The sequence below is a fragment of the Nicotiana tomentosiformis genome, chromosome 6 (assembly GCF_000390325.3).
Source record: "Nicotiana tomentosiformis chromosome 6, ASM39032v3, whole genome shotgun sequence".
Lineage (NCBI taxonomy): Eukaryota > Viridiplantae > Streptophyta > Magnoliopsida > Solanales > Solanaceae > Nicotiana > Nicotiana tomentosiformis.
In genome coordinates this window covers 86,672,541-86,697,671 of record NC_090817.1, presented here as the reverse complement: position 1 = coordinate 86,697,671, position 25,131 = coordinate 86,672,541, and the positions used below count along the sequence as shown (strand labels likewise).

Here is a 25,131-nt window from a genome sequence, read left to right as displayed (position 1 = left end):
GTCTCACAGTTGCTTAGTTTCACTATAATTTGTTGTTACATATTGTTGATCAGTATTAATTCAGTAGGTTCGCTGTTAATCTTGAGTCTTGAAACACGGAACAATTTTCTTAGCTTGGGAAGAGTCGGAAAAGGGGAGAAAAGTTTGGATACTCGTTAAAATGAAACTGTATACAATCAGCAACAACAACCCAATATAATCCCACAAATGGGGTCTTGGAAGGATAGTATGGACGCAGATCTTATTCCTACCATGTAGGGTAGAGAGGTTATTTCCGATAGACCCTTAGCATAATAAGATGAAAAGAGACAATAGAACAGTAATAACAACATAGGCTATAAAGATAGAATTAGAAAAATAAATGGAAAAACAATATAAGTAATGTGTAATAATGGCAAAGTACTAGGAAACCAGAGTGAAAAAATAGTAAGTATCACAACACGAATCACTAGCATAGGAAAATAAGACACTAACAGACTAGCCTTACACCCCATACGGAATAGAAAAACGCTAACTCCCTACTAACCTACAACCCTAATGCTCGACCTCCAGTACACAATAAACATCCAAAATGGAACAAAGCCATCAAATGCCAATGTAAAGGACAGTTCAGCAGTTCAACATTTACTTTCTAACAAGCCTGTATCATATTTAATCAGCTTCCTTCCAAAGGGAAGAAACAGGACTCGTAATTTAGAGCCTCTTCTGTCTTGCTTAGATTCAAGAGTGTACTTCACCAGTTCACCTACTTACCAAATGTTCAATGGCCACACTGACTTCCCAAAGACTTAGGACCGAGGTGAAACATACTGTGCTCCGAAATATAATATTGATTGCAACTTGAAGCATCCCACATTTAATGACACTTTGATATCTTGCAATCTTCCATGAGGACTAAATTGCACCATGTACAGAAAGTAGCCATGACCAATAGAAAAAGAAATCAATATGCCAATAGCAACTTGTATACAATCACCACAAGGCAGAAAGCTAAATGATATGTTTGTCAAGATATGTATCTGTCCTGCCGCTCCTGAAGAAGTCTTGCAGAAGACTTTGCTTCCAGGTAAAGGGAATTAACTTCTTTCAGATCCGCCTGTAAAAGAGAAAAGGTAAGTAACAATTCCCCCCAACTCCATATTGATAAATCCAAAACGAATTTGATTGGTCAAGACTTGATAGCTAAGATCTGGCCAAGTATCGAGAGAAACTTCCATCAAGATTGCTTGATATATCATAAAAGAAACTGCCAAGACTTATAATAAGGCACGCAACAAAAATTCATCAAAATAGCAAAACCTGTATCATTTCAGCTGGACCATAAGTTTCAGTTCTTGTAAATCACCAACCGATCTAATAAGTCAACTGGAATGCCATGTGGACTAGTCATATCTGTCCCTCGGCAAAGAAATTTGTTAAGTTATAACTGACTCATCCTATACATCACATACAATTAAGGTGTGCATAAAGCTAAATTCTCTAAAGAGAGAACACAATTTACACCAAGCTAAACAAATGGAAATTTAAAAGTCAGGGACTAGTTTAATTTTCCAACATAACCACCCAGAGCATGTATTTAATAGCAGAATAAGATACAACAAGTTTAGCGGTGATGTGCTGATTTTGATACTCTCGTATCTCTAGCAGCTAAAAAGCTATAACCAAAATGGCCTATGTGAATATTTGGATGCGTAAAACCACATAAGGCAAAGAGTGGCTCTCTACAGTATTTTCCATATATTTCTATGGATACAAAATTGATGTAATGCAGAAAATAACAAGCACGGAATATTCTACAAGCACTATATTACAATATGCAATAGTTAGATATCAGATGCAAGGGGCCAGAAAGAAGCTTCAGTTTACAGTTGTCAGAACATCAGACAATCAAAGAAGTTAATAAAATGGATAACATGATAATTAATTTTTAAGCATGGCATGGAATAGAACCTCTTACCTTGTGGGGCTCGTATTAAAGAAAACCAAAGAAGAAAATAGGAGGTGTCTAACTTTGTTGATGTAATTATGGCCAATATTTTGGCTAATGGAGTCCATCTCACATAAGTATAAGCATTTTTGTAAAATGTAGACTTTGTTGGCAATATTCTTTGGGACCCAAAAATATTGCATTATGTGGTGGACATCATTTGCACAAGTTGTATCTCTTCTTTTACACCTAAGAGGCCAAGACTTTTTTGCCTATAAAAGGGAAGGCAATTAGTTCATTTTAGACACACCAACAAGACTTGAGTCTTCATTTCTTGTTTCTTCTTTTCCTCCTTTATTAAGAGTATTTTGTATGAGAGTTAGTGTTGGAAAGCACTTGTGTGAACCTTCTCTTTGAAGTGATCTTGTGAGTTTATTCTCTTAAGGTATTTGGGATTAATTAGAGTGTTTACTCTAATTTTGTACTCTCTTTTGTACTCTTATTGTTATAGTGGAATTGCCCCTCTCTACTTGTGGACGTAAGTCACTTTGACCGAACTACGTTAAATTTGTGTCTTCTTTATCTGCTTTAATTGACGTTGTTATCAACTTCTATTTTCTTTGTTATTGTTATTATACCGCTGTTTGGCTAAATTCCGCACTACCCGGGTTCCCGATCCTAACAAATTGGTATCAGAGCCAGATCTAACCGGGTTAGTTTCAATAGCCAAAATGACTCTAACAAAGACCTATGTTGAGAAATTTGGCCGAAGTGCAAACTTCAGAATGTGGCAATTAAAGATGGAAGCTATCATAATTCAGGATGGCTTAGACTTGGCGTTGCAAGGAAAGGAGAAAATGACGGACGAGGAATTTGTCATCATAGACAAAAAGGCAAATGCAAGTATCATTTTAAATCTCTCAAATGAGGTTTTACGTGAAGTTTCTATAGAAACCACAACTAAAGGCATGTGGGAAAAATTGAAAACCTTATATATGAAGAGAACGGTGGAAAATAGACTTTACCTGAAGCAGAAGCTTTATACAATTCGTATGGGTGAAAGTACCTCTATTTTCTCTCATCTTGACACATTTGATTCCATTCTTATGGTTTTAAGTAATATAGATGCTGAAATTAAAAATGAGGATCAAGCCGTGTTACTGCTTTATTCTCTACCCCATCTTTTAAGCATATAAGAGATACTATGCTTTATGCAAAGGATAATATCTCTTATAAGGATATTAAATCTATCTTAAAATCAAAAGAACAGATAGATAGTGATATTACTGGGGAAGCTAGTGGAACTCAAGCGGAAGTTGGCTTGTTTGTTAGGGGCAAATACGACTCCATATCCAGATACAATAATTTAGAGTGTCGCTATTGTCATAAGAAAGGTCACAATATCTCCGAATGCTATAAGCTGAAAAATAAAGAAAAGCATAAGGAAAGGAAAAATGAGCACAAAAATAATAACACTACCGAAGCAAGTGTAGCTGCTGATGAGACTGAGGGAACTATTTTTTTAACAACTAATAATAGTTTCAAATCTAACAATGAGTGGATTTTAGATTCAGGTTGTTCTTATCATATGTGTCACAATCGGTATTTATTTACCACATATGAATCTATTGGATGTGGAGTTATCTTGATGGGCAACAATGCTGCCTGCAAAGTTTTTGGAAAAGGTACAGTCCGAATCAAAATGCACGATGGTGTGGTGAGAATTCTCACTGATATTAGACATCTTCCTGACTTGAAGAAAAATCACATCTCTTTGGGCACTCTAGAATCTCTTGGGTGCAAGTACACAGGTGAAGGTAGAGTTCTGAAAGTTTCTCATGGTGCTCTTGTGATCATGAAAGCACACAGATTTGGTTCGTTGTATACTTTATTGAGATCCACTGTTATAGGCCCTACTACAATTTCGGTATCAGACAACTTGTCTGATTTTGATGGCAATAAATTTTGACATATGCCCATTGGGCTTTTGCGGAAAAGATGGAGCAAATTTACTATATCAGCCAAAATTAGGTCAAGGTGAAGATTTGTAATTATGGCCAATATTTTGGCTAATGGAGTCCATCTCACATAAGCATATGCATCTTTGCAAAGTGTAGACTTTGTTGGCAATATTCTTTGGGACCCAAAAATATTACATTATGTGGTGGACATCATTTGCACAACTTGTATCTCTTCTTTTATACCTAAGAGGCCAAGACTTTTTTGCCTATAAAAGGGAAGGCAATTAGTTCATTTTAGACACACCAACAAGACTTGAGTCTTCATTTCTTGTTTCTTCCTTTCTTCCTTTATTAAGAGTGTTTTGTATGAGAGTTAGTGTTGGGAAGCACTTGTGTGAACCTTCTCTTTGAAGTGATCTTCTGAGTTTATTCTCTTAAGGTATTTGAGATTAATTAGAGTGTTTACTCTAATTTTGTACTCTTATTGTTATAGTGAAATTGTCCCTCTACGCTTGTGGACGTTGGTCACTTTGACCGAACCACGTTAAATTTGTGTCTTCTTTATTTTCTTTAATTAACGTTGTTATCAACTTCTATTTTCTTTGTTATTGTCATTATACCGTTGTTTGGCTAAATTCTGCACTACCCGGGTTCCCGATCCTAACAGTTGACAACTTTTTATTGAAGAAAATGGGAGGTGCCTAATTTTGTTGATAACTTTGTTGAAGAAAATGGGAGGTGCCTAACATTGTTGAAAAATTATAGGACTAAATCAACAACAAAACATCTTCTTTGTAGTAGTTGAATGACATCTCTTATTATAAATAGAGGCCTCTATTCTTCATTTCAGTTACCCAAAATAAGAGAGAAGCAATAAAAGTTAGAGAGAGTAATCCACAAATTGTAGTCTGTGAGATAAATAGTGAGTGTGAGTAATATTGTAGTGAGGTGTTTATAAATAAAGAATGTTATTTCTTTCAAAATTATAGTAGTCTATTGACACTACTAAATTATAATATTATAGTGGTTATATTGCTCCGCTCGGGTAATATATTTTACCCATTAAAAAAGTTGGTGTCATTGTTACTCTCTTGTGTTATTATTATTTGTTGTGGATATTATTCCTGAGCGGGATTATTATTTTTCTCAACAACTTGGTATCAGAGTTATGGCAAATAATGGTACGCTGTCTTTTCAGTACCCCCGTCTCACAAAAGATAATTATGAGAAATGGTGTCTACGTTGAAAGCCATTCTTGGCTCTCACGATATGTGGGAAATCATAGATAGAGGGTATGCAAAACCCGATAATGAGAAATCTCTGCCTCAAAATAAAAAAGATGTCTTGGCAAAGACAAGAAAGAAGAATCAACAAGCCCTCACACTCGAGAAAGTGGCAGATGCTACCACCTCAAAGGAAGCTTTGGAGATTTAACAAAATTCTCTTCAAGGAGCTGACAAGGTGAGGAAGGTAAAACTTCAAATTCTAAGGGCTGATTTTGAAGTTTTAAAAATGAAAGAATCCGAATGCATTTCAGATTATTGTTCAAAAGTGAAGGCTATTGTAAATCAATTAAGAAGATATGGGGGGGGAGGGGGGGACATAAAAGATGTCCGTGTGGTAGAAAAGATCTTTCATACTTTAACACCTAAATTTGATTTTGTGGTGTGTGCTATTGAGGAGTCTAAAGATTTAGATTCTATGATGGTAGAGCAATTGGAGGGTTCTTTACAGGCCCATAAAAAAAAGATCAAGAGGAGACAAGAAGTGCCATTAGAGTAACTTCTTAAAACTCAGGCATCCTTCAAAGATTATGGAGGTGAAAAAAGCTATCGAGGGAATGGACGGGGACGAGGTCGTGGCAGTCATGGATGAGGAAGAAGCAATGCTAACAACTTTAACAATGAAGTTAAAATCCACCAGACATTCGGAGGTCGTGGTCGTGGACATAGAGGAGGAAAAAGACGTGGCTAATACCAAGAAAATAATGGACAAAGGTATGACAAATCCAAAATTGAGTGTTATAATTGTCATAAATTTGGCCATTACTCTTGAGAATGTAGTAGCAATGTTGAAGAAAAAGCTAACCTTGTTGACAACAAGAAAAAAGAAGTTGAGTCAACACTGTTGATGACACTCAAGGAAGAAAACAGGATGATTGCAGCTCGTGGTATTTGGACAATGGGGAAAGCAATCATATGTGTGGATGCAAAGAGAAGTTTGTGGAGATCAATAAAACGGTGAGGGTTAATGTGTCCTTTGGAGATACCTCAAAGATTCATATTGAAGGGATAGGTACGATTCTGATCTCCTATAAAGATGGTAGTCACAAGTTAATTCAAGATATTTATTATGTCCCAAAATTAAAAAGTAATATTTTGAGTTTAGGCCAACTTTTTGAAAAGGAATATGACATCCACATGAAAAATATGCATCTTTGGCTTAGAGATTCAAGTGGAATTCTAATTGTTAAAGTGCATATAGCTAAGAATAGATTATTCTCTCTGAATCTTAAGACAATTGATGCAAAGTTTTTGAAGGCTAATGTGCAAGATGAATCATGGTGTTGGCACATGCGATTTGGGCACTTAAATTTTGAAGCGCTCAAATCAATGGGAGAAAAGAACATGGTGCATGAGATACCATCAATAAGCCATCCCAATCAATTGTGTGAAGCTTGTCTTCTTGGAAAACATGCAAGGAGGAGTGTTCCAAAGGAGGCCATGTCAAGATCAACCAAGCCGCTTCAGCTTGTTCACACTGATGTGTGTGGACCAATCAATCCACCTTCCTTTGGTAAAAGTAAATACTTTCTACTTTTCATTGATGGCTTTAGTAGAAAGACTTGGGTTTATTTTTTGAACCAAAAATCTGAAGCTTTTGCTACTTTTAAAATTTTTAAAGTACTTGTAGAAAAAGAAAGTGGCTATAAAATAAAAGCTTTAAGGTCCGATAGAGGAGGCGAATTCACTTTAAAAGAATTTAATGACTTTTGTAAATCTCATGAAATTCGTCACCCTCTAACGGTACCTTATTCACCCCAACAAAATGGAGTTACAGAAAGAAAGAATCGAACGATTCTTAATATGGCTAGATGTATGTTAAAAGCTAAAAATATGCCCAAGGAATTTTGGGCAGAAGATGTATCTTAAGCAGTTTATTTGAACAACAGGTCTCCAACAAAGAATGTTGGAGATCAAACCCCTCAAGAAGCATGGAGTGGAAGAAAGCCAAGTGTCAAGCACTTGAGAATCTTTGAGAGCATAGCTTATGCTCATGTGCCACATCAAGGGAAAGTGAAGCTTGGCGATCGAAGTGTCAAGAATATGTTTGTTGACTATGATATGAGTTCAAAAGGCTACAAGCTATATAACCCAAGTAGCGGCAAGATGGTGGTAAGTCGCGATGTTGAATTTGATGAAGAATTGGCATGGAACTGGGAAGCTCAGGAAGAAACTTCATATGATTTTATTCCATACTTTGGCGATGAAGAAGAACCAGAGACCGTGGAACATGTGCAGGATACAACTCCATCTCCTTCTCCAACAAATGTTGCATCTCCCTCTTCTCAAGAAAGTTCAAATGAACAACCGCAAAGGAAAAGGAGTATTCAAGAGCTCTATGAGGACACAGAGGAAGTTACTAATTTTGATTTTTTATATTGTCTCTTTGCTGATAGTGAACCAATGAACTTTGATGAAGCTGTTGAAGACAAAAGGTGGAGACAAGCCATGCAGGAGGAGATCGAGTCAATAGAGAAGAACAACACTTCCCAAGGGTCATCGAGCAATTGGAGTTAAAAGGGTATACAAGGCAAAGAAGAATGCTAATGGAGATGTGGAGAGATACAAGGCACGACTTGTGGCTAATGGCTGCAATTAAAGGCAAGACATTGACTATAAAGAAGTCTATGCACATGTTGCCTGCATGGAGACGATTCGTTTGCTTTTCTCTTTGGTGGCGCAAATGAAGTGGAAGATCCATCAACTAGATGTCAAGTCAGCTTTTTTAAATGGCTATCTTGAAGAAGGAGTCTATGTTGAACAACCATTGGTATTTGTGGTCAAAAACCATGAAGATAAAGTGTTGCGGTTGAAGAAAGCTTTATATGGATTAAAGCAAGCCCCACGAGCATGGAATAGTTGCATCGACAAGTATTTTCAAGAGAATGGGTTTACTCGTTGTCTCCATGAATATGCTCTTTACCTTAAAGTTCATACTAATGGATATATCTTACTTGTTTGTCTTTATGTTGATGATCTTATTTTCACAGGTAATAACCCAACTTTGTTTGAAACTTTTAAGAAAGATATGTCTCGTGAGTTCGAGATGATAGATGTAGGGCTCATGTCATACTACTTGGGCCTAGAAGTGAAGCAAATGGAGGATGGAATTTTCATCTCTCAAGAAAGCTATACAAAGGAGATCTTGAAGAAGTTCAACATGCTCGATTGCAACCCCGTGAATACAGCGATGGAGAGTGGGACAAAATTGTCCAAGTTTGATGAAGGAGAAAATGTGGATCCCACATTTTTCAAAAGTCTTGTGGAAAGTTTGAGGTACTTGACTTGTACCATGCCAGATATACTCTTTGCAGTTGAAGTAGTAAGCTGCTTCATGGAAGCTCCTACCTCCACCCATTTGAAAGTCACTAGAAGAATTCTTCGTTACCTAAAAGGTACGATCGACTTTGGGTTATTTTATTCTTCTTCTAATGATTTCAACCTTATGGGATTTTATGATAGTGAATATGCGGGAGATATTGATGATAGAGAAAGCACAACTGGCTTTGTGTTTTTCTTGGGTGATTTTGTTATTTCTTGGAGTTCAAAGAAATAGTCCATAGTTACTCCCTCGACTTGTGAAGCCGAATATATAGCAGCAACATCATGTACCTGTCATGCTATTTGGCTAAGAACATTATTGAAGGATCTCAATTTGCCACAAATTAAAGCTACAGAGATTTGTATTGATAACAAATATGCACAGGCACTCGCCAAGAATCCGGTGTATCATGATCGAAGCAAGCATATAGATACAAGATATCACTTCATCAAAGAGTGCATTGCCAATAATGAAGTCAAGCTCAAATATGTGAAGTCTCATGGTCAGACTGCAGATATCTTTACAAAAACCTCTTATGTTTGAGGATTTTCAGAGATTAAGATCAATTCTTGGAATGAAAAAGAAAAATCAAAATTAAGGGAGAGATTTGTGGGGCTCATATTAAATAAAAACAAAGAAGAAAATGGGAGGTGCCTAACTTTGTTGAAGAAAATGGGAGGTGCCTAATTTTGTTGACAACTTTGTTGAAGAAAATGGGAAGTGCCTAACTTTGTTGAAAAATTATAGGACTAAATCAACAACAAGACATCTTCTTTGTAGTAGTTGAATGGCATCTCTTTCTATAAATAGAGGCCTCCATTTTTCATTTCAATTACACCAAAATAAGAGAGAAGCAATAGAAGTTAGAGAGAGTAATCCACATATTGTAGTCTGTGAGATAAATAGTGAGTGTGAGTAATATTGTAGTGAAGTGTTTATAAATAAAGAGTGTTATTTATTTCAAAATTATAGTAGTCTCTTGACACTACTAAGTTGTAATATTATAGTGGTTATATTGCTCCGCTCGGGTAATGTATTTTACCAATTAAAAGAGTTGGTGTCATTGTTACTCTCTTGTGTTATTATTATTTGTCGTGAATATTATTCCCGGACGGGATTATTATTTTTCCCAACATACCTGACATTACAGATACCTCTATTTGTGGCAAAAATCACAATTGGAGATAGTGACTCTCCACAGCATGATTCAAGTACGAAAAGCATTCCATATCAAGCATATATACCTGCACACAAAACTTGTGCCATTAACCAGGCCTTTAAAAGCATATAATGCCTAAATAGACATGAAATATATACACTAAAAATGAACCTCATCAATGAATAAGACTCCAGGAACAAGTTCTGCAACACCTTCATCAATATAGCGATTAATCACCTGCAAAACAAACCCATATGACACATTATGCTAAGTTCTAAACCTATGTGTTCTACTAGGCATATGAACACATCTATGTTTATCCTACTAGATGTAACTCCAGGCATTATAGACCATAATCAACAAGCATGAGGCGGATCATTTGGTTATCGAAAGCAATAATTGGAACATGGCAAAGTACCTTGTTGATCTCTTGGCACAACAAGTCAGTAATTTCAGTTTTCCTAGGTATAATATGGCCATTAATTTGGCTTATTTTCAAGTGGGGGTCAAGTTTTCATGACATTTATTATGACATAATATCCACTATTAGGCCAAGGATTTCTTGCTTTAAATAGAGGAGCTTCTCCTCATTTGTAAATACACCAATTCAAGAGCTTTTCACTCTTGTCTTTCTATTTTCTGCTTTAGTAATTAAGAGTATTTTGTAAGAGAGTTGAGTGTTGTGAAATACTTGTGTGATCCCCTTTCTTTTGAGTGATTTTGTGAGGTTATTCTCTTAGAGTATTTGTGACTAATTAGAGTAATTACTCTAATTTTGTACTCTTGTTGGTTTAGTAAAATTGCTCCTCTCCGCTTGTGGATGTAGGTCACCTTGACCGAACCATGTTAAATTTGTATATTTTTTTATCTTCTTTAATTGCCGTTATTATCAATTTTCATTGTCTTTGTTATTGTCATTATAACGTTGTTTGGCTAAATTTTGCACTACCCAGTTTTTCGATCCTAAAAAATTGATATCAGAGCCGGATCTAACCGGGTTAGTTTAAATAGCCAAAATGACTTTAACAAAATCTTATGTTGAGAAATTTGACCGAAAAGCAAACTTTGAAATGTGGCAATTAAAGATGGAAGCTATCCTAATTCAGGATGGCTTAGATTTGGCACTGCAAGGAACAGAGAAGAAGACGGATAAAATGACGGATGAAGAGTTTGCCGTCATAGACAAAAAGACAAAAGTAAGTATTATTTTAAATCTCTCAAATGAGATTTTGCGTAAAGTTGCAGTAGAAAGCTCAGCCAAAGGCATATGGAAAAAGCTGAAAACCTTATATATGAAAAGAACAGTAGAAAACAGGTTTTACCTAAAGCATAAACTCTACACTTTTCGTATGGCTGAAGGTACCTCTATACTTACGCATCTTGATACTTTTGATTCTCTTCTTATGGATTTAAGTAATATAGATGCTGAAATCAAAGATGAGGATCAAGCTATGTTATTTCTTATTTCCTTACCCCAATCGTTTAAACATATAAGAGATACTATACTTTATGGAAAGGATAATATCTCTTATAAAGATATCAAATCTATTTTGAAATCAAAAGAACAAATAGATAGAGATATTAGTGGGAACCAAGGGGAAGACTTATTCATAAGAGGTAGATCCAATAAGAAAGATTCAAGTAGTGAGAGACCTAAATCAAGGTCAAAATCCAGATACAGAAATGTCATAAGAAAATATTGTCATAAGAAATGTCACATTATTTTTGAATGCTTTAAATTGAAAAAAAAGAAAAGCATACAGAAAAGAAAATTGAGCGCAAAAATATTGACACTGCTGAAGCAAGTGTAGCTGCTGATAAGACTGAGAGAACTATTTTTTTAGCAACTAATAATAGTTTCAAATCTAACAATGAGTGAATTTTAGATTTGGATTGTTCTTATCATATGTGTCCCAATCGGGATTTATTTACCATATATGAATCTATTGGAGGTGGAGTTGTCTTGATGGGCAATAATGTTGCCTGAAAAGTTATTGGAAAAGTTATAGTCCGAATAAAAATGCACGATGGTGTGGTGAGAATTCTCACCGATGTTAGACATGTTCCTCACTTGAAGAAACATCTCATCTCTTTGGGCACTCTAGAATCTCTTGGGTGCAAGTACAAAAGTGAAGGTGGAATTATGAAAGTTTCTCATGGTGCTCTTGTGATCATGAAAGCAAGCAGATCTAGTACATTGTATACTCTATTGGGATCTACTGTTACAGGTGTTGCTGCAGTTTCAATATCAGATAAATCAAATTCTGACATCACCAAATTAGGGCATATAAGTGAAAAAGGTCTTTCCATCCTCAGCAAAGGAGGTCTCTTATGTGGCCAAAGTACCGAAAATATGGAGTTATGTGAATATTATGTGTTCGGGAAGCAAAAAAGAGTCAGCTTCAAATCTCCAGCGATTCATCGAACAAAAGGTACTTTGGATTACATTCATTCAGATCTTTGAGGTCCTTTACGTACCTCATCAAAAGGTGGTGCCAAGTATATGTTAACTTTCATTGATGATTATTCAAGGAAAGTTTGATTTTATTTCCTGAAAAATAAAAGTAATATTTTCTTAAATTTCAAACAATGAAAAGTTTTGATTGAGAAGCAAACAGGAAAACATGTTAAGCGGCTTAGAATAGATAATGGCTTGAAATATTGTAATGATGAATTCAACGAATTTTGCAATAATGAAGAAATTTCTCGACATCGTACTGTGAGAATGACACCTCAGCAAAATGGTGTGGCAGAAAGGATGAATAGAATTCTTTTGGAGAGGGCTCGTTGCATGATTTGAAATGCTGGGTTGACAAACGCCTTTTGGGCGGAAGCTATCTCTACAACTTGTTATATTTTCACCCGAGTTCCTTCTGCACCTTTGAACTTTAAGACTCCAAAGGAAATGTGATCAGGTACTTCTGTTAATTATTCTGATTTAAAGATATTTGGTTGTCCTGCATACATGCATGTAAATGATGGAAAATTATAGCCAAGGGCTAAAAAGTATATTTTTGTGTATGCATATGGGGTGAAAGGATACCGACTATGGTATCCTGATCCCACGACACCAAAATTTATAATTAGCAGAGATGTAACATTTGATGAATCCTCTATGTTACATTCTAGAAAAGAGTCTTCTAGTTCTTGTAATACAGTTAAAGGAAAGAGTACACAGAAGCAGGTAGAGGTTGAGATTGGCATTCCTTCTGAGCCAAGTTTATCAACTTTGGAGCAAAATGCAGTTGAAATTCCTTAAGTTGAGCCAGAAACTGAAATTTCTGAAGTTGAACTAGAAGAAGAGGAGTGTTCTATTGCCAAACATAGACCAAGAAGAGAAAGTAAACAATCATTAAGGATTGAAGATTATGCTGCATTTGCTTTTTCAGTTGCACAGGAAACTGATGAAATTGGAGAACCATCAAAATAATCAGAAGCAGTTTCTGGTGCTGACTCAGCCAAGAGGCTGATTGCAATGAATGAAGAAATTGAGTCTCTTCACAAGAATGGTACTTTGTCTCTTGTGAAGCCGCCATTACGAAAAAGAATTGTTGGTTGCAAATGGGTCTTCAAGAAAAAGAATGGCATTCCAGGGGTTGAAGACGCGAGGTATAAGTCACGACTAGTTGCAAAGGGTTATAGTCAGGTACAAGGAGTTGATTTTAATGATATTTTCTCACCTGTTGTTAAACATAGCTCTATTCGTGTCTTGCTTGCCTTAGTTGCCATGTATGATTTGGAATTAGAATAACTTGATGTTAAGACAACTTTCTTATATGGCGAACTTGAGGAACAAATATACATGCATCAACCCGAATGATTTGAAATTGAAGGAAAAGAAGATCATGTTTGCTTGTTGAACAAATCCTTATATGGATTAAAGCAATCTCCAAAATAATGGTATAAAATATTTCATTCCTTTATGTTGGGTCATGGTTATTCAAGGAGCATGTATGATAGTTGCGTTTACTTCTGAAAGTAAAATGATGGTTCATTTGTGTACTTATTACTTTATGTTGATGACATGCTCATTGCTGCTAAGGATTTAACAGAAATACACAATTTGAAAAGTCAGCTGAAAAGTGAATTTGAGATGGAAGATTTGGGAGCAGCTAAGAAAATCCTTGGCATGGAGATCAAAAGAGATCGAAAAGCCAACAGGCTATTCCTGACCCAGAAGAAGTACTTGGAGAAAGTATTGGAGAGGTTTGACATGAAAGATGCTAAACCAGTTAGTACTCCTCTTGCTGCTCATTTTAAGTTATCAGTTGCTCAGTCCCCGCAGTCAGAGAAAGAATAGAGATACATGGCACATGTTTCTTATTCCAGTATAGCCGACAGTATTATGTATGCAATGGTTTGTACACATCCACACATTTCACTAGCAGTGAGCGTGGTAAGCCGGTATATGGCTTGTCCTGGTAAATCACATTGCCAGACTGTGAAATGGATTCTCAGATACTTGCGAGGTACTTCAAACACATGTTTGGAGTTTGGGAGAAATTCTAACACTTTGGTTGGTTTTGTAAACTAAGATTATGCAGGTGATCTTGACAAAAGAAGATCATTGATATGCTATGTATTTTGCATTAGTGGTTGCGCTATTAGTTAGAAAGCTACATTACAACATGTAGTAGCTTTATCTACTACTGAAGCGGAATATATAGTCGTGACTGAGGTGATAAAAGAAGCCTTATGGTTGAAGGGTCTATTTGCGGAACTCAGTTCACACCAAGGTAGTATTACCATTTTCTGTGATAGTCAAAGTGCCATTCACTTGAATAAAGATCAGATGTATCATGATAGGACGAAGCACATTGATATAAAGTATCATTTTATCCGAGAAACTATTGCTGAAGGAAAAGTCTCTGTTTAGAAGATCAGCACTAGAGACAATGCTGCTGACATGTTCACAAAACCTCTTCCAGTGTCCAAGTTCAAGCTTTGCCTGAACTTGATTGGCATTTATGAAGAATGATTTTGCCCATTGGGGTTTTTGCGGAGAAGGTGGAGCAAATTTACTATATATAAGCCAAAATTAGGCCAAGGTGGAGATTTGTAATATGACCATTAATTTGACTTATTTTCAAGTTGGGGTCAAATTTTCATGACATTTGTCATGACATAATATCCATTATAACAAGATTTGTGGAGCAAATTTTAATGACATTTGCCATGACATAATATCCACTATTAGGCCAAGGATTTCTTGCTATAAATAGAGGAGCTTCTCCTCATTTGTAAACACACTAATTCAAGAGCTTTTCACTCTTCTCTTTCTTTCTCCTCCTTTAGTAATTAAGAGTATTTTGTAAGAGAGTTGAGTGTTGGGAAACACTTGTGTGATCCCCTTTCTTTAGAGTGATTTTGTGAGGTTATTCTCTTGGGGTATTTGGGACTAATTAGAGTATTTACTCTAATTTTGTACTCTCTTTTGTACTTTTATTGGTATAGTAAAATTGCTCATTTTCGGTTGTGGACATAGGTCACCTTGACCGAACCACGTTAAATTTGTGTCTTCTTTATCTTCTTTAATTGCCGTTATTATCAACTTGCATTGTCTTTGTTATTTTCATTATAACGTTGTTTGGCTAAATTCCGCACTACCCGGTTTCCTAATCCTAACACTAGGTTTCGTCATTTGACCCATTAAAGACAATACATCTTGTCCTCCTTGAGGTCGTGCATTTGCAGCATCAAAATCATGCATGCAATGTAACATCCTGGCAGAAAAGGAACATTAGATCCAGAAATGTAATTATATACGGATATTTTCATGTCCCTCGCAACACATTTCCCTCCTAATAGGCCAGTTAAGTAATGATATGCTTTTTAGCAACCAAAGCTACATTATTTGATTTAAAAAACAGGTAATATTTGATCACAACATTTTTTTTGGATAAGAAAATTTGATTACAACCTTGAAAGAAATGGCACCAAAGATCTCAATTGGCTAGAACAAACTTAAGTGAAACCCTGAATATAGATGATAACCGACATTGTCCTCTATAAATCCTCATTCCAAATATAGTACAAAGGTAATTTGTTCAATCAACCACTTTACTACACCGTTAACTATGTCAATTCCTTGTCATCAGTCATCACTATATCTATCTAGGGATCCATGACATGACTCCTACAATTGGTATCTAGAATTTCACTCATCAAAATTATGAAGTTTACGGAGAGAAACTAGATCTTTAAAGCATCAATAAATGAGACTGCATACAAATGAAACAAACCTGGACTATCTCCTTCTTCTTGTGAACCTCTCGTTTAGGAAGTGGAATGTGCTCTTCTGCCTCGAGATCAAATTCTGTAGCAAAAGTGATGTTTGCTTATCTTATATTTTAGTATTTTAATGCTAAAGTATACTATGTTTGTGCTTAATTGAGTTTATTTTAAGTGTAGGTATTTTAGAGATGAAATTGAAGCAAAGTAGAAATTTTATATGTATTTTATACGCTACAAGAATGAATTCATGATTATTTAATTATTGAATAATGATTAAAGTTTAATATTACAAAAGAAGACAAAAGAAATAATTGCAAAGAATTGAGAAGTTAAGGAAAAGAATGAGAAATGAACCAGAAGTTAGACACCAATTGAAAGAACGCCCAAGCAGATGTGAAACGCTACTGGATTCAAAGCTAGGCCAGCGCCTCGCGCTGGTCTGGACGTTGTGGTGTGTGATTTTTTCTATTTCGTCCGAGACAAAGTTATTTGGGTCCTACACGGCCCCAACTCATCCTAAACCTAATTTAGAGGATATATAACAAACATTGAAGGGGAATTCACGTGAGAGAAATGTTATTTACTTTGTATTACTGTAATAAATAATAAAAATTATTAAACTTTCTGAAATAGAGACAGAAACAGAAAGTTAGTAGAACCAATTGCACGAAATAAATTCTAAAAAAATAATATTGTAATAAATCGAGCCCACTGAATGCACAATGTGTCCTTAAGGAAATTATTCCCCCTAAGTACCCGAGGTGTTGGAATATTATCCTCCCAGGATAGAACGATTTAACTCACCAGCGTATTAGTACCAAAAACTCTGGTGAACTTCAAACCACTCAATGGTCGCAAAACACACTAGAAAATATTGTGCAGAAGAAGAAGAAGATCATTAGAAAATTTAGTAAGTAAAGATCCTGGGATTCAAGGCATATTTATAGATCATTTGGCACTGTTTCTGAAAAGGTTTGCAACCTTTCAAAAACAGCCATAGGTGGGAATATTTCTGTTGAAATATCGCGGAAAAAAATAGAAAAACGGATTTAAAATAATTCGGAAAAGAAAATGGGTCTGACCGGGTCGCGGGTCATGTGTTATTTCGGATTAAATTTTTGTTAATTAATCAAATAATTTAAAAGAATTTTGTCTAAAAAGATTAATCAATCAATCTTTGACCAAATCCTAATTCGAAGCCGAAGTCGAGCCAAGCGAGCGACGACGACGACTGCACGAGGCTTGCCTTCTTCTTAACTCTTTAAGAGCTAGAAGAAGAACAATTGTATATATACCCTTCAAAAATCTTTTCTTCCTCCAATATGGGACAATGTCCCTTTGCCAAGAAGGGAAACTCAAATATTTTATTTTTTCTCCATTTTCCATTCACCCTCTTTTAGCTACACCAATCTTAAAATTAAGCTAAACCAAGCTTAAAAGCCCAACAATCCCCCACATGAATGGGGAATGGATATAAAATAAAGGAATGCACGAACGCGTGTGTGTTTTACATGCAAGAATTAATTGCATCTGGATAAGTAGGTTTCCATTTGAACTTTCCGTAGTGAAGTTATATCGGATATACTCGGTCAATCGGTAGATTTGATATCTTTGAACCATCGAGATTTGTTGTATACCTAGACAACATAAGTCACACAATTAACCCTTAACTATTTATGGTTCTCACGGTTGTGTTCGTTTCAGCCATGAACACCGCCTGGTTTCATGAGTGCTTAGAGAATGGGCCTTTACTTTCATTGCTCTTGAAGCGACTTACACTTCACACTCACATAGGTGATTTCTAAATGTGTAATCCTACAGACACACTATCTGGTCATATCCTGCCAGACTTAGCAAATCATTAAAAAGCTTTAAGTTTTTTTGACTCAGCAAAAAGCCATAATGTTTTACCTTAATTTCTGAACATTGTCTTCATCACGCGAATGAGTTGAGTTATTTGACAATGTTGAACCGTCTTTTATGACTTTGTTTGATCTCTTTGAACCTAGCTCTTGGGATCTCCAGTCTGCTAGGTAGAGTTACCGCCATGATGACTTGTCCTAGGCCTTAATCTCATTCTCTTTGATGATCTTTTAACTGCCTCTCAAGATAGGCCTTTTGTAAGTGGATCCGACACATTATCTCTTGACTTTACGTAGTCAATCGTGATAACACCACTAGAGAGTAGTTGTCTAACAGTATTGTGTTTCCGTCGTATATGACGAGATTTTTCGTTATACATAAGGCTCCCTGCCCTACCAATTTCCGCTTGACTATCACAATGTATACAAATAGGTGACTGTTACAATGTATACAATAAATTCCGGAGCCATTCAGCTTCTTCACCGGCCTTATCTAAAGCTATGAATTCAGATTCCATTGTAGAACGGTCGATACACGTTTGTTTGGATAATTTTCAAGATATTGCTATATCCCCAATTGTAAAAACATATCCACTCGTGGATTTAACTTCAGATGATCCAGTGATCCAATTAACATCACTATATCCCTCGATCACGGAGGGATATTTGTTATAATGCAACGCATAATTTTGGGTATGTTTGAGATACCCCAAAACTCGTTTCATTGCCATCTAATGTATTTGATTGGGATTACTTGTAAACCGACTCAGTTTACTAATAGCATATGCTATATCTGGTCGCGTACAATTCATGATATACATCAAACTTCCCAATACTCTTGGATAGTCCAGTTGTGAGTCACCTTCACCTTAATTGGAGTCTTGGCAATTTTGAAATACAAATACTTGAACTTGTCAAGTACCTTTTTAATGTAGTGAGACTGTGATAATGCTAGACCTTGTGGAGTCTTGTGAATTCTGATTCCTAAGATCACATCAGCAACTCCTAAGTCTTTCATGTCGAATTTGCTAGCCAACATGCGCTTAGTAGCATTTATATCTGCCATGTTTTTGCTCATTATCAATATGTTATCAACATATAAACAAACAATGACTTCATATCCTGGAGTGTTTTTAATGTAAATACATTTGTCACACTCGTTGATTTTAAATCCACTTGCCAACATTGTTTGTCAAATTTGGCATGCCATTGTTTGGGTTCTTGTTTAAGTCCATAAAGCGACTTAACAAGTTTGCACACTTCCTTTTCATGTAAATCTCTTCCTCCAATTCTCCATTTAAGAAAGTTGTTTTAACATCCATTTGATGTATTTCAAGACCATACATGGCCGCTAGTGCCACTAACACCCTAATAGATGTTATCCTCGTTACTGGCAAGTAAGTATCAAAGTAATCAAGGCCTTCCTTTTTTCTTTAACATTTGACAACAAGTCTTGCCTTATATTTGTCAATAGTGCCATCGGCTTTCTTTTTCCGTTTAAAGATCCATTTCGAACATAAAGGCTTATTTCCCAGAGGAAGATCAACCAATTCCTATGTATGGTTATGATTGAATCTCACTATTGACTGCCTCTTTCCAAAATGCTGAATCAGAAGATGACATAGCTGCTTTAAAAGTTTGAGGCTCATTTTCAAGTAAGAATGTCACAAAATCCGGTCCAAAGGAAGTAGATGTTCTTTGATGTTTGCTACGCCTTGGATCTTCTACACTTGGAGTATTTTCCTTTGGTTCTTCCCGAGGTCGTTTAGGTCATTCACTTAACGACTCGCATTCAGTTTTATACGGATAGATGCTTTCAAAGAATTCAGCATTATCTGATTCCATTATCGTATTAACATGAATACCAGGATTATCGGATTTATGAACCAAAACCCGACATGCTTTACTGTTTGTAGCATATCCAATAAAAATGCAATCTACAGTTTTTGGTCCGATTTTAATCCTTTTAGGTAAAGGAACTTGTACCTTTGCTAGACACCCCCACACTTTGAAATATTTCAAGTTGGGTTTTCTTCCTTTCCATTTTTCATATGGAATAGATTGCGTTTTGCTGTGGGGTACTCTGTTGAGTATTCGGTTAGCTGTAAGGATAGCTTTCCCCCACAAACTCTACGGTAATCCAAAACTTATTTAATAAAGAATTCATCATTTCCTTTAATGTCCGATTTTTCCTTTCCGCAATTCCATTGGATTGAGGTGTGTAAGTTGCAGTAGTTTGATGGATAATTCCATATTCCGAACATATTTTTGCAAATGGAGATTCATATTCTCTACCCCTATCACTTCTAATAATTTTGATCTTTTTATTCAATTGATTCTCCACTTCATTTTTGTATTGCTTAAATGCTTCAATTGCTTCATCCTTACTATTAAGAAAATAAACATAACAATATCGAGTGCAATTGTTAATAAAAGTAATAAAATACATTTTCCCACCTCGAGATGGTGTCGACTTCATATCACAAATATCAGTATGAATTAAGTCTAAAGGATTTAAATTCTTTTCAATAGACTTATAAGGATGTTTTACAAACTTAGATACAACACATATTTGACATTTTGATTTATTACACTCGAATTTAGGCAATACTTCTAAATTAATTAACTTCCGCAAGGTTTTGTAATTGACATGTCCTAAACGAATATGCCATAAATCATTTGACTCCAATAAATAAGAAAAGGCTGAAATTTTATTCATACTCTCAATAACCATTACATTTAGTTTGAAAAGGCCATCTCTGAGGTAGTCCTTTCCAATATACATTTCATTCTTGCTTACAACAACTTTATCAGAAATAAATACACATTTGAATCCGTTCTTAACAAGTAAAGAAGTATGTCCCGACCCAAACTAACCCCTGTCGTGATGGCGCCTATCGTGGAACTAGGCAAGCCGACTCATTTCTAAAACAAACCGATATTTTAATTTCAAAGATAATTTCAATATTATTTAATATAAAAACCTTCGTAAAGGAGTTCAAATCAAAATAAAAGTGCGAAAGGAAAAGCCCGACATCGGGGTGTCACTAGTCATGAGCATCTATTATAATTTGTCTAACAATATCAAGGCTAACTCAGCCTGGAAAATAGATAAATACAACTAGAGGAAGATAAGAGGGGGAAAAGCAGGGGTTGCGATCGCCAACAGCTACCTTGCTATCTCCAAGAAAATCTGCAACCAGAACACTCAATAACCGCTACCGTGTCCAGCCACACCTGGATCTGCACACAAGGTGCAGGGAGTAACGTGAGTACGCCAACTCAGTAAGTAACAACAATAAATAAAGACTGAGCAGTAGTGACGAGCAATAAAGCATATAACGTTCATATCAGGAAATCTCAGTAAAGTACAACATGCTTTAAAAATCAGTGTTTGATTCAAATCATCTTGTTTAAACCTGGTTCCAGTAAAAATCTTTTAAAGATATTTTTTCAACGGTTTTTCAAACAAAGACTCAATGCAAAGGTGAGAAAACAAATAATGAAATCATAGACAGCCCCTCGGGCAAAACATCACTCATATACAGCCCCTCGGGCAAATCTCACAGTCACTCGTGCCACTCGGGCATACCTCACAATTACTCTTGCCACTCGGGCATAACTCACAATCACTCATGCCTCCCAGTTACTCAGCACTCGGCACTTGCACTCAGTAGGTACCTGCGCTCACTGGGGGTATGTACAGACTCCGGAGGGGCTCCTTCAGCCCAAGCGCTATAATTTACAAGGACAACTCACGTGCTACATGGACAACTCACGTACTATAATAATAAATATGTTGCAGGCGGGCAGCCCCGATCCACACTCATCCTCACAAATCAGTCCCTCGGCCTCACCCGGTCATAAACCTCTCAAGCCACTCGGACATTTCAGTAAAACAGGGCATTCGGCCCAAAATATTTATATGCATCAAAATAGAGTCATAAAATTGAGTTATGCGGTAAACAAGTATAACATGACTGAGTATAGATTTTCAATCGAAAACAATGAGAGGGTGGTAAGAAATAGCCCCTAAGGGTCCAAACAACATTGGCGCAAGGCCCAAACGTGACATTCAGCCCAATTTACAGAAATTCTTTCTAAAACATATAAGTATCATATGGTTTCAACAAAATATGCAACTTTACAGTTGCTACAGGGCGGACCAAGTCACAAATCTCCAATGGTGCACACCCACATGCCTGTCACCTAGCATATGTGTCACCTCAAAATAGTAGAATGATACAAAATCTGGGGTTTCGTACCCTCAGGACTAGATTTACAATCGTTACTTACCTCAAACCGGTCAAATATCTACCCCGCAATGCTCTTGCCTCTGGACTCGGCCTCCAAATGCTCCAAATCTATTCACAATCAGTACAATACCATCAATATACGCTAATAGAATGAATTCCATAAGAAAAGCTTCAAAATTAGACCAAGACCCGAAATTGACTCAAATCCGGCCCCCGGGGCCACGTCTCAAAATTTGACAAAATTCATAAAACTATAAAGCTCATTCACTCACGAGTCTAACCATACCAAATTCATCAAAATCTGACATCGTTTGGTCCTTCAAATCCTTAAATTACTCTCCAAAAATTCCAAGACCTAACCCCTCATTTTCATTAATAACAATGATTAAACAACTGAAAAATCACTATATATACGAGTATTAGGCTCAAGTAACTTACCTCAATGAAATCCCCTTGATTCCCTCTTCAAAACCCTCCAAAATCTCCAAAAACCGAGTTGAAATTGTGAAGAATGACCAAAAATTCGCGAAAGGTTCAAATTATGCCTTTCTGCCCAGCAAAACCGCATCTGCGGTCCAGATAGCACACATGCGGCCTCCGCTTCTGCGCCCAAAAGCCCGCATATGCGGAAGTCACTTAAGGTCCTAAAACCCGTACCTGCGATCACCTCTTCGCACATGCGGTCTCGCAGGTGCGACCCCTCATCCGCTTCTGTGATAAAACCCCAGGCTTCCAAACCCCGCACCTGCGAAACTCGCACATGCGGTTCCCAACCCGCAGGTGCGGCCACACCAGAACAACAGCACCAGCTGTATTTTTCCAAATTCAAACTTCCCGTTAACCTTCCGAAATCATCCCGAGGCCATCGGGACCTCAACCAAAAATACCAACAAGTCCTATATCAACATACAGACTTAGTTGAACCTTCGAATCACTAAAAACAACATCCAAACACCAAATTACCCTCGGATTCAAGCCTAAGAACTTCTAAATTTCTAAATTCGGCAACCGATGCCGAAACCAACCAAACCACGTCCGAATAACCTCAAATTTTGCACACACATCACATGGGGAGGATTTTTTCGGTGGGGTTGGCTGGGGTTTTCTCATCGGAACCTGAGGAGCCTGCTGGTGGTGTTGCTTTTCGCACAACACTCACGGAAACAAAGATGGCGCAAATCAGATTTAGATGTAAAGCGAATATTTAGATGTTTTTTTCTTCATAATTTGACACTCAAAGTCACCTTTTGAAAAGATTGGCTAAACAAAACGTGCTTTTCAAATTGTGTGGCCACATGCAAGCTGCTATTCTCCCCAAGTACTTCTTTGACAATCTATTTTGGCAAAAGTGTTTCTCAAAATAAGTTGATTTTGGAAGATTGGCCAAATGTGCCTTTACTGGTTTTTCGTGTATTGCTTGCTTTCAGCTTATGTATGTGTTTGATTATAAGGTGATTTGAATTTTCATAATTTCCAATTGCTAAGTCAATATTTTTCTTTCTGTTCGTGTATAATGGAAAAGCTTGTTAGTATCTTGTGGAACTGTCTAACTGATGAATCTTCTTCCCCTGGCTGTAGCTCTTTTGGCGTACGAACCTACTCCAACCTCCGTAATTCCATTCCGACCCTGATATCAAATTTTTCTTTACCGACCGAAATCGCCAAATTTCTAATTTTGCCAATTCAATCCTAATTCTACGACGGACCTCCAAATCACATTTTGGACGCACTCCTAAGTCCAAAATCATCTAACGGAGCTAACGGAACCATCAAAATTCAAATACGAGGTCAAATGCAAAAGAGTCAAATTTTGGTCAACTCTCCCAATTCGATTCCGAAATACCTGCGACCCAAAACCGACGATTCACACAAGTCAAAGTACATCATACGGAGCTACTCATGCCCTCAAACAACCGAGCGAAGTGCAAATATTTAAAATGATTGGTCGGGTCGTTACAAAGTAGAAACTAAATTCTCCCTAATAGTAGGAACATAAAGAACGTTGTTGAGCGTTAACACCTTGCCGGAAGTCATCTTCAGGAATATCTTCCCATAACCTTCAATCTTGGCTGTTGCAATATTTTCCATGGAAAGCTCTTCTTCGGGACCAGCAGTAGAGTAAGTCGCAAATACTTCTTTGATAGCACAAACATGTCGAGTGGCTCCAGAGTCAATCCACCACTCCTTCGGATTTCCAACTAGGTTACATTCCGAAAGCATTACACAGATCATCAATGTCATCATTCTTCTCCACTACGTTGGCCTATCCCTTCTTCATATCCTTTGTGACCAGTTTTTCCATAATTGTAGCAGCTACCCTTGAATTTCTTTTTGTTCTGCTCCTTAGTATGTCTAGAAGACCTCTTTCTCTTCTTACTTTTTGGAGCAGTCTCCTCAATGATATTAGCTCCCATGATCGTTGAATTTCCACGAGACTTCTTCTCGACTGTTTTGTTATCTTCCTCAATCTTGAGACGAATCACAAGATCCTCCAACATCATTTCTTTGCATTTGTGCTTAAGATAGTTCTTGAAATCTCTCCACGAAGGAGGTAATTTTTCAATCATTGCAGCCACTTGAAATGCTTCATTCACTACCATACCTTCAGCAATAAGGTAGTGAAAAATAAGTTGAACCTCCTGAACTTGGATTCCAACAGTTTTATTGTCTATCATTTTATAGTTTAGAAACTTGGCAACCACGAACTTCTTCAAGAATGCATCTTCAGTCTTGTACTTCTTCTCAAGTGCGTCCCATAATCCTTTCGAAGTATTCATCGCACTGTACACATTGTACAAGTCATCCTCTAAAGCACTTAAGATATAGCCTTTGCAAAGAAAATATGCCTGTTTCCACGCCTTAACAATCATGAATTTCTCGTTGTCCGGCATGTCCGCAACAGGCACTGGAGGTTCTTCACTGGTGAATTCCTGCATACCAAGTGTGGTAAGCCAAAAGAATACCCTTTGCTGCCATCCTTTGAAGTTAGCTCTAGAAAATTTCCCCGATTTCTCGGTCGGTGGAACAACAGTTCGGCTTGAAGAGGCTATCGTCGTTGTCGCAACACTCGCAGAAGGATTTCCATTATCAATTGCCATTTCTCACTGTCAATAATAGAAGAGTTCAA

At 36.7% G+C, this 25,131-nt stretch overlaps 1 protein-coding gene across 1 annotated transcript; it reads left to right on the top strand.

Moving 5' to 3' along the window:
• The first annotated feature begins 8,361 nt into the window (after positions 1-8,361).
• LOC138894359 (uncharacterized mitochondrial protein AtMg00810-like) lies at positions 8,362-8,727 on the top strand. Its single transcript, XM_070179053.1, has one exon. The coding sequence runs from the start codon at positions 8,362-8,364 to the stop codon at positions 8,725-8,727; it is 366 nt and encodes a 121-aa protein (XP_070035154.1).
• The last annotated feature ends 16,404 nt before the right edge of the window (positions 8,728-25,131 follow it).